The sequence below is a fragment of the Plasmodium sp. gorilla clade G2 genome (genome assembly GCF_900097015.1).
Source record: "Plasmodium sp. gorilla clade G2 genome assembly, chromosome: 14".
NCBI lineage: Eukaryota > Apicomplexa > Aconoidasida > Haemosporida > Plasmodiidae > Plasmodium > Plasmodium adleri (nom. inval.).
In genome coordinates, this window is record NC_041706.1 from 2,399,997 (window position 1) to 2,412,758 (window position 12,762).

General features: G+C 16.9%; 4 protein-coding genes across 4 annotated transcripts; 1 reads left to right on the forward strand and 3 right to left on the reverse strand.

The window, feature by feature from the left end:
• Positions 1-356: 356 nt before the first annotated feature.
• PADL01_1462000 (thioredoxin-like protein) lies at positions 357-722 on the reverse strand (the record flags this gene model as incomplete). The annotated part of the gene is made up of 1 exon (XM_028684921.1): positions 357-722. The coding sequence occupies one exon, from the start codon at positions 720-722 to the stop codon at positions 357-359; it is 366 nt and encodes a 121-aa protein (XP_028540951.1).
• Positions 723-1,187: 465 nt separating this feature from the next.
• PADL01_1462100 (conserved Plasmodium protein, unknown function) lies at positions 1,188-5,126 on the reverse strand (the record flags this gene model as incomplete). Its single annotated transcript, XM_028684922.1, has 1 exon — positions 1,188-5,126. The coding sequence occupies one exon, from the start codon at positions 5,124-5,126 to the stop codon at positions 1,188-1,190; it is 3,939 nt and encodes a 1,312-aa protein (XP_028540952.1).
• A 672-nt stretch (positions 5,127-5,798) lies between these two features.
• On the forward strand, positions 5,799-6,020 carry PADL01_1462200 (conserved Plasmodium protein, unknown function; the record flags this gene model as incomplete). Its single annotated transcript, XM_028684923.1, has 1 exon — positions 5,799-6,020. One exon carries the CDS (start codon positions 5,799-5,801, stop codon positions 6,018-6,020), a length of 222 nt encoding a protein of 73 aa, XP_028540953.1.
• Positions 6,021-6,823: 803 nt separating this feature from the next.
• On the reverse strand, positions 6,824-10,903 carry PADL01_1462300 (conserved Plasmodium protein, unknown function; the record flags this gene model as incomplete). The annotated part of the gene is made up of 1 exon (XM_028684924.1): positions 6,824-10,903. One exon carries the CDS (start codon positions 10,901-10,903, stop codon positions 6,824-6,826), a length of 4,080 nt encoding a protein of 1,359 aa, XP_028540954.1.
• Positions 10,904-12,762: the final 1,859 nt, after the last annotated feature.

Here is a 12,762-nt window from a genome sequence, read left to right on the forward strand (position 1 = left end):
TCATAAAATTAAGCGATGATTTTTATTAAATATATAGAAGCAATATATCTAAATATAATATAAGATATATATGAGAAATAAAAAAATAAATAAAATAAAAATAATTCATGAAATGTATCACATAAAATAATAACATATATATAGATATATATATATATATATATATAATATATTTTATACTTTTTGTTGTTATCATTTTTGTGTAATTAAATATAAAAAAAATTTATATTATGTGGTTGTATTATTTTAAAAATAAATCATGTTAATAAATATATATAAATATTTATATATATATATATATATATATATATATATATTATATATATATATTGTAAACTTCCTTTTGTAGTATTCATTTAATTTATTTTCTTATTCATCAAGTGCTCATCTATAAATGAAAAAATAAGTGGTATATTACACCCTTGAATTTGTTGTACTATTTCTCCATTTTTCAATATGATATAAAAGGGTCTAGAATTATTATCATAATTTTTTAATGAGGCCACAGTTTGTGCACATATAGAAAATAACTTGACATTTTCAGAAAAGAATAAATTGTTTTTATATATTTTATTTATCATTTCAAAAGTAAAAATACATGGTCCACACCATCTAGTATAAATATCTATTATATAAAGAATATCATTCTTATCATCAAATAAGTTTTTATATTCTTCTTCGTTGTTTATATCCACGTAAATTTTATCGTCCGTTCTTTTCATTTTTATTTAAAATTTAAGTACTATATAAAAAAATATATGTAATTATATATAACATGTGTCCAAAAAAAAAAAATTAATATAGTATGATATAATATAATGTAAAACATATGTAATTATAAATAAATAAATATATATATATATATTAAATTATTCATAATAATTAAATTAATTCTATTATGCTAAGACTAAGATAATTACTGAAATAAGCAGTTTGAGGTATATATGACATTTTTTTAGAAATAAAATGTTCAAAAAAATAAAATAAAAAATAATACATATGTTCGTATAAATATATTCATACATATATTATATACATATTTGCATTAATGTTAAAACAAAAAATAAATGAATTAAAATTATATATTTAAAAAAAAAAAAAAAAAGACACCCAAAAAAAAAGGAGCAAAGTAACAATTAAGTTGATAAATATATAATTTATTAAAGGAAGATTTTTTTTTTTTTTTTTCAAGAAAAGAATGAAAATAACTTCTCTTCAATAGAATGATCATCAATCTTTAATACATTATTAAAATGAAATATGTCCAAATTATTTTGATCCTCTTCTTGTTTTGTGTTTATTATATTATTCAGTGTATTTCCTTGTAAAAATAAATAATATAATAAATATGTATTTTTCATGACATGGTGTACATTTGATCGTATGTGTTTCTGGTATATAATATGGTTAAGGTTATCTAATTTATTTAGTTCTACTAATATATCATCAATTAAAAATTTAAATGATATATTTTTCAATATATTATTATTTTTTTCTTTTTCATTGTGTACAGAATTGTTATATGATTTATATAATTTAAGAAGTAATGGATGAATATTTTGTTTTTGTGTGTATTCATCTTTAGATATATTATTATTATTACTATTATTACTATTACTATTATATTTATTTTCATTATATACATTATAGGTTTGTTTATATATATCTATAAAATAAAACGTTGATTTAATATAATATGATTTATTTCTTTTATATATAGAAATAAGTTCTTCATAAAACGATTTATTTGTAATATTATTTTTATCTAAGACTTGTTCACAAAAATATAAATCAAACAATAAGATATGATATAATTCTGTAATTTTTTTATTAAATAAATTTTTATTTTGTTCTTTGTCTATTTCTATTATGTATATATCTTTAACCTTTTGTAAAAACGTAAAATATATTTCATATATTTTCTTTTGAAGTATTGTTTTTATAATAAATATTATAATATTTTTATATTGTTCGGTTGTCATAACTTTTTCTATATATATAATAAATATATTTGAAAATATAAATATGTTTAATAAATGACAATTGATTTTATCACATAATATATGTTCCATATTAGAATTTAATAACATAGGTAGATAATAATACAAATGGCATTTTAAATTATCAAAATATTCTGAGCAAAAACATTTCATGCATATCTTAAAAATATTATATACTATATAAAAAAATATAGACTTCATATCATTAAGACAAAAATTAGGTTCAATATTGTAATTACTATTATTATTATTATTATTATTAATATGAACATTTTGGTTATTATTAAATATATTTGATATAACATTTGATTGAGTATATATTCGAGTATTTTTTAAATTATCTAAGAAATTGTTAAATTTATATTTATTATTATATCTTAAAAGATTAACATAAAAATAAAATTCTTTGTATTCCTCATCATTAAAATCATTACAATAATTCATAGGAACAAATTGAGTCTCATGAAGACTATTTTTATTTATTTCATCAGTGCTTTTTACCTTATCATTATTTTTAAGATCAATATTTAAAGAAATGTCATCATCATTTTGTTTTAACAAATTTAATAATATATCATAACCTTGAAAAGTGTCATTAATATCTGTTGTATTAGTTTTTATATTATCATAATTATTTAAAATATTTATAAATATATCATACATTTGCTGAAAATTAGAAAGATCCTTATTTTTATTCATATATAAAAAGTCCACATTTACAAAGGTATTCATTTTTTTTATTTCAATAAAGAGTATAAGTTTATAAGCTGAAAATAAAAGTGGGTGTATTTTCTCTTTTATTATATTTTTAAAAGCACTGTTAAAATGATTTTCTTTTGTGATATTATTATTATTATTTAATAAATGTTGTGATAAATAATTCTGAGATTTTTTTTTATATTTCATATATTCTGTATTATTAGAATTTTTGTGTACATTGCAAAATTCACTATATATGATATTCAAATCGATATTATAAAATTCATAATAAAAATAAAAAGCATTTAGAAGAAAAGAAAAAAATATTTTATCATGTATAGAAAAGTAACTATTATTATCATATGTTAAAAATGTTGTTACATGATATGAAAAACTTTTAAAAAATTTGAGGAGAACATTTTGCCATTGATCTATAGGTTTGTTATCAAATAGTGGTATTAAACTTATTGATTTATTAAAAAAGAGGAATAAGAAATAATTAAATAATTCTTGATTTATATTTATTAAATAATTATTATTAATAATTGAAGAATTTTGTAATGGTTGAACGAAAGGTTTAAAATATATTTCTGGTTGTAAGATAGTTGATTTAATTTCATTGTATAATAATTTAATATTTGTATATTCATTAAATAAGAAATCTATACTTATAATATTATAATATTCATTTGTGTAATAATAATTATGTAATAAATCGATAATATATTTGTATATATTTCTAATACATTGATTATAATGTTTATATAAAAGAATAAAATTTTCAACTGTATTAGTATTCAAAATTTTCTCTTTTATATCTTCTATATTATTAATATGATAATTAAAATATTCCTTATTTTTTTCTATACTATTTTTTATATTTTCTTTATTATTATATATATCTTGTAAAATAAATATTTCATTTTTCATATATTGTAAAAAGTTATTTTCAAATGATTCCACAATATCTAATTCATTTTCATTATTTATGTGTGTCTTGACATTATTATCAATGTGTTTATATATAGATTGATTTTCACATATTTCATTTTTATCATAAGTGATATTATCACTATAATTTTTTTTTTTTTTATCCTTTTCATAAATATCTTCATATATGTTTTGATTATTTTTAATATGTTCATGTAAAAGTGGACAGCTATTATCAATAAGTAGTAATAAAATATATTTTGTATTTAATAATAAATATAATATTTTTTTGAAATATAGTTGTAATTTATTAAAGGTAAGATATTCATTGTTATTACTATTATTATTATTATTATTACTATTATTATTATTATAATTATTGTTGTTGTTTAATTCATTTTTTTGTATTGTATTTCTATTTGCTTCATTACATTTGTTGAATGTTTTATTTTTTTTTTTCTTGTTAATAAAATTGTGTATTAATTTTAATCTAGCCATTAAAATGGCTTGAAATAAATTACTCATTTGATTGTTATTTATATCATTTTCTTTTATATTTTCTTTATTTTTAAGAATAAAGTTTATAATATCTGTATTTTTGTTATTATAAAATATGAGTAAAATCATTATTGATTTTATAATTGTTTGGAAATTACAAGAATGTTTATATGTTAAATTATAAAAACAGCAATGTATTAATTTTAATATGACATTTGAAAAATGATGTTTATATTTACTTACAAAATTGTTTAGATAATAATTACAATTTCGTTTTTTAAAAATGTTCATATATATATTTTGTATTTTTTCATTTTTTAATATAGACTTTAAAACTATTAGGGATATAAATATATCTCTATAAATTTTATTTATACAATATATATAATTTTCTTCTTCCATTTTTTTATTAATATCAAAATATATATTATTAATATAATTATTTAAATAAAAACAATCATAATTTAGTAGTATATCTTCTTTTATATCATTCTTATTAATCAAATAATCATATTTTATTATCATACTGTCTTCTTTTGTATTAATAAAAGCATCTTCATTTATTATTATATTATTCATTATATATCCTAAACCTTCTTTTCCTTCTTTATTTTTCTTTTCAAAAAAAAATGGATTTTCAAATAAAAATTCATACTTGTCATATTTTTTCAACCACACTTTTTTTACAATATCCTTTTCAATCTCATTTAATTCATTCTTATATATATCTTGAATCTTAAATACTTGACTAGCTTTTACGTCATCTATTAATTTATTATAATTACTAATAATATCTTCTAAGTTTTTTTTTGTTTTCTCAACACAACCATATATTTTCTTAATCCTAATAGTATTATCAATAACATTATTACTTTCTTTTTTTAAAAATTCTTTTATATCATCTTCCTTCTCAATTATTTCGTCTCTTAATTTGTCAATATATTTTATAGTTTCATTATGGTCATAAGATTTAAATAAGCCATCAATGTCAACTTTCATTTCGAAGTTGAATAAGAACAAAAAAAAAAAAAAAAAAAAAAAAAAAAAAAAAAAAAAAAAATAGCCAGCAAAATATTTACATATATATATATAATATATATTAGGATGTAAATCTATGTAAATACTTCACATAAAATAAAAAAATTCATGTTTATATTTCTTATATTTTCAATCAGGAAAATAGATATAATATGTTTATGGCATAATTAAATTACACATTGTTTAACAAGTCGAAGGAAAAAAAAAAAAAAAAAAAAATATATATATATATATATATATATAATAAATTTTAATATATATGCAACTTTTTTTTAACTTTTTGGCAATATTTATACATATTATATGATTGACAGAATATATAAAAAATAATTAAAATATGTACAAAAAAAAACAAGAGAAAAAAAAAAAGAAATAAATATATAAATAAAAAAAAATATATATAAATATATATATGTATATATGCATATATTTAAACCCATATATTATATTATTTATTTTTAGAATTTTTTCTCCTAATTCATTATATTCAATTAAAAAAAAAAAATAATAATAATAATATGTGATTATGAAATATATATATATATATATATATATATATATATATTTATTTATTTATTTATTTTATGTAAAACCCTCAAAAGGGATCTTAATTTTTTCTTTTTTATATAACAGATGAGTGAATTTAAAGTAGGATCCAAACTAAAAGAACAAGTAGTCTGTACAATGCAACCCTTAATATTATGCTTACATAAATACAATGATGATATAACAAAATGTATACCTGAAATTAATATATTTGAAAGAACTTGTAGTAAGAAGGTAAATTATGTTCATGATAGGATTGGCCTAGATGATACCAGAAATACTTTATATACAGGGAAAAAATCTATCTAATCATAAATATATAGAAATAAATATAATCTTTTAATTTCTTATTCATATTTATTTTATATTATTTCTTTTATTTTTTTTTTTGGTTTCATTTTACAAGTGTACAATAAAAAAAAAAAAAAAAAAAAAAAAAACACATAGATATATATATTATATATATATGTATTTGTTGTAAAACAAAGTAATTTTTGTTTAATAATTAAAAAAATAATAATAATAATTCATTAGAATTTATTAAAAATCTTTTGTATAATTAGAACAATAAATAATAAAAAAAAAAAAATATATATGTAAAAATAAATATGTATACACATATTTATAGATATATATATATATATTAAAACATAAAATAGAATGAAAAAATTTTATGAAAATTGTGATGGAATGTATAAATAATTCAAAAAAATATTGGAATATTCCAAACCCCAAATGCAAAAAAAAAAAAAAAATTACATATATATTAAAATTAATAATATTTTATATATAGACAAGAATATTAAGAGGCACATAAAAATATGTAAAAATGTAAATATATAAATATATATAAATACATAAATTTATAAATTAATAGAATAAAGTATTAATACAAAATGAAACATATTACATAATATATATATAAATATATATGTATGGTTAACAAAAATTGCAAATATTATATATATAAATATATATATATATAATTTTTTGGTGGTTATAAAAATAGGATTTTTACATATAAAAAAGGAAAAAAAATACATATATAATATATATATATTTATTTATTTAATATATATATTTGTATGTATTTAATATGGTCGTATATAATTTTAGTCGAGATATGATCTTCTCTGAAATTTACTTGAATTGTTAAATGAAGTGTAGTCATCCATTTTATTAGGTCTATTTGATCTATTTTTAAGGTCCATATATTGAGATGAATCGTTATGCATTTTATAATCATGAGGCATATTAGGTGCATGATATTTAGGGTCTTTATCATAATCGTGAAATCTCCAAAAGTTTGGTTTAAATATTCTCATTTTGGATGAAGGATTATATTCATTGTATGAGTTTGCACCTGACATGTTCATAATATTTTGTGATTGTAATAACTTTTTGGTATTTTTTGCAACTCTGTTTTTAAATTTGACAATATGATAATTATATACGTATATAGCAGTTACAGATATGAATAATATAGAAACGATAATAGCTCCTTCTGTTCCAAAGACATTAGCTATTCCTTCATACATATAAAATACTACATGTCTAAAGAATGTTTTTCCATATATTGATATTTGTTGATATCCAAATATCATAAATAATGCTAATATAATTAGGAAAAGGAAACTGGCATGGAATTTCTTGAAATATACAACTAATGATATAATAAATAATAATATAGCTATACCGAAATAGCATACAATTCTATGTAAAAATTGTTTTCTAATAATTGGATAATATACATTATATATATCATTATTTAACCATCTATTAATTACTTTACTCATTAAATCTTTTGAAATTCTTTTATAATTTTTATTTGTACTACTATATTTTTCGTCTAGATTTGATTGTATTTTATTTTCTCTTTGATTTTTTATATAAATATTTTCAATATTACTTGAAAGTACTATTAATGCTCTATTATATAAAGTACTTTTTAAAGAACTCCATAAATAATATTTATGTATTTCTCCTTTGATTCCATTTTTTAATTCGTCTAATGGTTGTTGACAAGTTATTTGTATTGCTTTTAAGTTTTCATCTTTAATAAATTGATATACTTCATCTGTTAATTTTAAAAAGTTTTTATATTCACTATTCCAAGAATCTTCATTTGCACAATATATATCCATATATTTCAATTCTTCTTGACCTTTTAAATTTAGAAAAATATCTTGTAATACTAATTCGTCTAATGGGAAATTAAAATTTTCTAAGAAATTTTTTTTTAAATTACTTTTATGCATATTAAATAAAGCACTTGTTTTATCCCTACAATGATTATGCCATTTTTCCATAGCTTTTTGTTTTAATAATTTTATATCATCATTTAAAACATTTAAATATTCATCATTAATATCTTTTTCTTCTTTAGCAAAATCAGATAATGTTAATGTATATGTATTAATAGCTTCAGATGTCCATTTATCTAATACTGTATAAAACATATTTTTATTTTTAAAATATTCAGTAATATTTTCAGTATTTTCAGCTAATACTTCAAATACTTCTTTACCTTTTGATACAGCATTTGAAAAATAGGATTTTAATCTATTTTCATTTAAGGTCATATTCTTTTTTTTTAGAAAATAAAATTCTTGAAATGTATTATTAATTAAAGGATTACATATATTATCTTTATAATAAATTAAATCTAATTTATCTGAATTTTTAGATAATTTTTTTTCTAAATATTTAATTAAATTATAACTAACTGATTCAAAAAAGGTTGTAAGATCTTTTTGTTTTATTGGATATTGATCACTTTTCATTTTAACATCTTCAACAACAATTTGTAATGCATCTTCACATGCAATTTTACAAAATTTTCTAATATTCATTTCACCTAATTCTAACATTTCAATTTTTATTTGATCTAATCTTTCATATAAATTATTTTCAATATCTTTAATTAATTCTTTTTCTTCTTCATCATGAAAATCACTTTCTGTATATTTATACCATATATTCAAAATTTGTTCTCTTATTAATTCTTCATATTTTTTTATTTCATTTAATAAGGGTGGTAATTTATAACTATCTTTTTTTTGTTGTATATCATCTTGTTCATCTTTTAAGTTATGTTGTTTTAATTGCATATCTCCATCATCATTAAATAATGAATCTTCTTCTGAGTTTGCATCACCATTTATTGAATTATTATTTGCTTCTTTTTGTAAAAATAAATCATCATTTTCTTCATTTAAATTACTAATAAATTCAACATCTTCATTTTCCATAAATTGTAATAAATACTTTTTATATAAAAATATTAAATCATTTCTACTTATTTCTGCTCTATTAATTTTAAAATGTTTAAAAAATTGATTGACATTTGTAAATAAGTTTTGATTTGCAGATTTTACTAAGAAAGTAATAAAATCGTATACATCATGACCTGACATAAATCGATTAGTTATTTGTGACCCTGATGATTCGTCTTTATTACTATTTAAATCATTTGTATTATTATTTGTATCATTCTTTTTATTATCTTTATTTTTTTGTTCTTTGCTTTTTTCTTGTTCCTCTCTTAATTTTTGCTCTCTTCTAATTTTATTTATAATATTATTCATTTGAACATCTGAATACATTTTTTTTGGAAATAATAAAGCTCTTAAATATATTTTATATCTTAATAACAAAACATCATTTTTATATTCTTCATTTAGATCATTAATATTGGCTTTAGTAAAATCAAATTCTTTATTGTGATACATATTTCGTAGTAAAACACAATCGATATTTTTATATAATATATTTAATTTATAATTAGATGATGAATCATTGTTATTATTATTATTTGATATAAGACCAGAAGATGAATTATCATTATATGTTAAATAAGCGATTTTCTGTTTTTTTGTTGTATATGCATCATGTTTGTCTTTACTTTTATTAGAAATAATTTTTTTCCAATATTTAATATCTAAATCTCTTCTATCCGAATTTAATAAAATATCTAACCATAATTTCCCTTTTCTCACATCAAGACGTTGACTAAAATCATGTACAACCCACATTAAGTTTTTAGAAGCAATACTTTCTAATATTAAAGAATTATTTTCTAAATTATTATTAAGTGTATCTAAAATTTTATGGAAATTATTTTTTTTAATAGAAAAAGTAGAACCACTAGATCTAGTATATGCTCTTAACATAAATAAATTAGCATCTTTAGTAATATTTTCTATAAATTCTAAATCTTTATTATTTATCATTTTCATAGTTAAAAAGATAATATCAGTTGATATCAAATTGGTTAAGGCATATAAAATTTCATCATATCTTTTATTTACATTTGGACTATTTAAACCTTGTGTATCCATTAAAATTAGGTTTACTTCATCTGTATCAGATAAATTTAATTCTTCAACATTTGAAATCCAATCATCTGTTTTATATAAATTTAATAAATCAATAATTTCTTCATTATATTCATCTTTTTCATATTCATAACTTTTTATAAAATTTGTAAAGTTCTCATTAATATATTCATAGATTTTTTTTAATTTCTTAACATTAATTCTTATAGGTTCAGACCATATCCATATACCATAAGTACTAGCTGTAATATCATTACCTACTTTAAAACCATTTTCAATATATTTGTTACTTTTATTAATATCAGGTATTACATGTTCATTTAATAAATTAAGTAAAAATGATTTCCCTGTATGCATATCACCTAATACTGAAACAATAGCAATTGGTTTATCTATTCTTTTAAATATTTCTAAATTTTCTTCTATTATAATTAATTCTGTATGATTTACATTTGGTTTTATAATTTGTATAGCTTTACCTCTTCTTCTTCTATATTTCATTTTCTTTTTTTTATTATCAATTATTTTATTTATATTATCCATTGAATCGAAACAATTACCATCACTACAATTTATTGGAACTTCGAAATGATCATTTTCATCATCTTCTCCTTCTTCATCATCATTCTCTTCGTCTTCATTATATTCGTCGTCTACATTATATTGATCCTTACTGTAGTTACTTTTATTATCGCTCTTTGATTTATTCGATGAATTTTTATTATTATCATTTATATCATTTGTAGAATCTTCATTATTTGCATTTGATTTTTCTAAATTGTTATCATTACAATAATAAATATTTACTAAATATATAATTGTAAGAAGGAAACATAAAAAAAATAGTTTATTCATCTTTTTTTTTTTTTTTATTACTTATTCATATAAATCAAATATATATATATATAAATACCATATATATATATATATATATATATATATATATATTTTTTTAATCTCAATTTAACTCTTCTTAGATATATATATAATAATATATATATTATTGTTTTATGGACCGTATTTAATTTTTTATATCATATAACAATAATAATTATATTATATATATATTACAATATTTTACTCTTTATTTGTTATATTCTTTTATTAATGGTGGTTTTCATTTTCTTTTTTTTTTTTTTTTCTTTTTCTAATTTGTATGAAATTTTAATGATTTTATATAAAAATACAATTGTAAAAAAAAAAAAAAAAAGAAAAATGAATATACGTAAAAAAAGAAAAAAAAAAAACAGTATTTTAATTGATATATATTATATATAGAGATTTATAAATATTTAATCTCATATATAAATAAAAAATATTCATATAACCTCTTTTTAATTTTTATATTATTATGTATAATAATAAATATATATATTATAACAAAAATTTACAAATTTTTCATAGAGAAATTCAAAAACGGAATTTCATATATTATATATATATATATATATATTATATTTATACCCCAGACCATAAGTTAATATATATTATATATATAATAATAAGTTATATATAAAAATATAATATAATATTATATACTTTAAACTTTATATTCAAAATTATCCATATTTTAATATATTTTTAATAATTTTTTTATAAATATATTTAATTATATATATATTGTTTTTATTTTATTTATGGAAATATTACAGTAATATAATATAATATAATATTATGATTAAAAAAAATATATATTATATATATAATATGTAAATATATACATATATATATATATATAAATATATATATATATATTACATATAAGGTGGCAGCTTCATACGTATTATTTTTTATTATAAAATATGTTTATTTATTTATAGTAAACTCATATAAAAACATTATTTTTTTTTTTTTTTTTGTTCTTGTATTTTCAAAGGGTGTAAATTATATATATATATATATATATATATGAGCATAATATAATATTATATAAAATTTGATATGTGATTATATTTTTTTTTTTTTAAATAAAACACATAAAATAAAGAATGAATTAATATTATTCAAACTTCTTTTTATGATTTTATAATCATTATGAAAGAAATATTTTTTTCTTATTTCTTTTTATCTGTTTGAAATATAAAAGCGTATAATGTCTAAATATGTTATATATAGATATAAAGTTTACATGAATAAAATAAAGAGTTTAAAAATAATTGAATTTTATAAGTCTGCATTATTTTTTCATTTTTTTTCAAACACTTATATATATATATATATATATATATATATATATATATAGGAACGAATTTTCATTCATATCATATATAATATAGAACATATATTTTTTCTTAATTTATAAATATTTATATAAAAAAAGCTAAAGATATATTCCATAATAAAAGAATTAAAACATAACAATATACTGAAAAATAATCATGTCAAAATATATAAATAGGAACAATTCTACTTTTTTTTTTTTTTTTTTTTTTTTTTTTTTTTTTTTTTTCCCTATTTTATTATTCAACAAATTTAAATTAATATCTATTAAAAGAATTGAAAAGATTTAAAAAAGGAAAACAAATTTAAAGTTTTGAAACAAATTAATATGAACATGGAAATATATATATAAATATATATTATATATGTATACTTTAAAAAATTAAAAAAAAAAAAAAAAAAAGAACATAAAACAAGGAAAAGAATATTTAGTTTTTGATTTAACAAATGTAATGAGAACCATAAAAAAAAATATATAATAATAGAATAAAAAA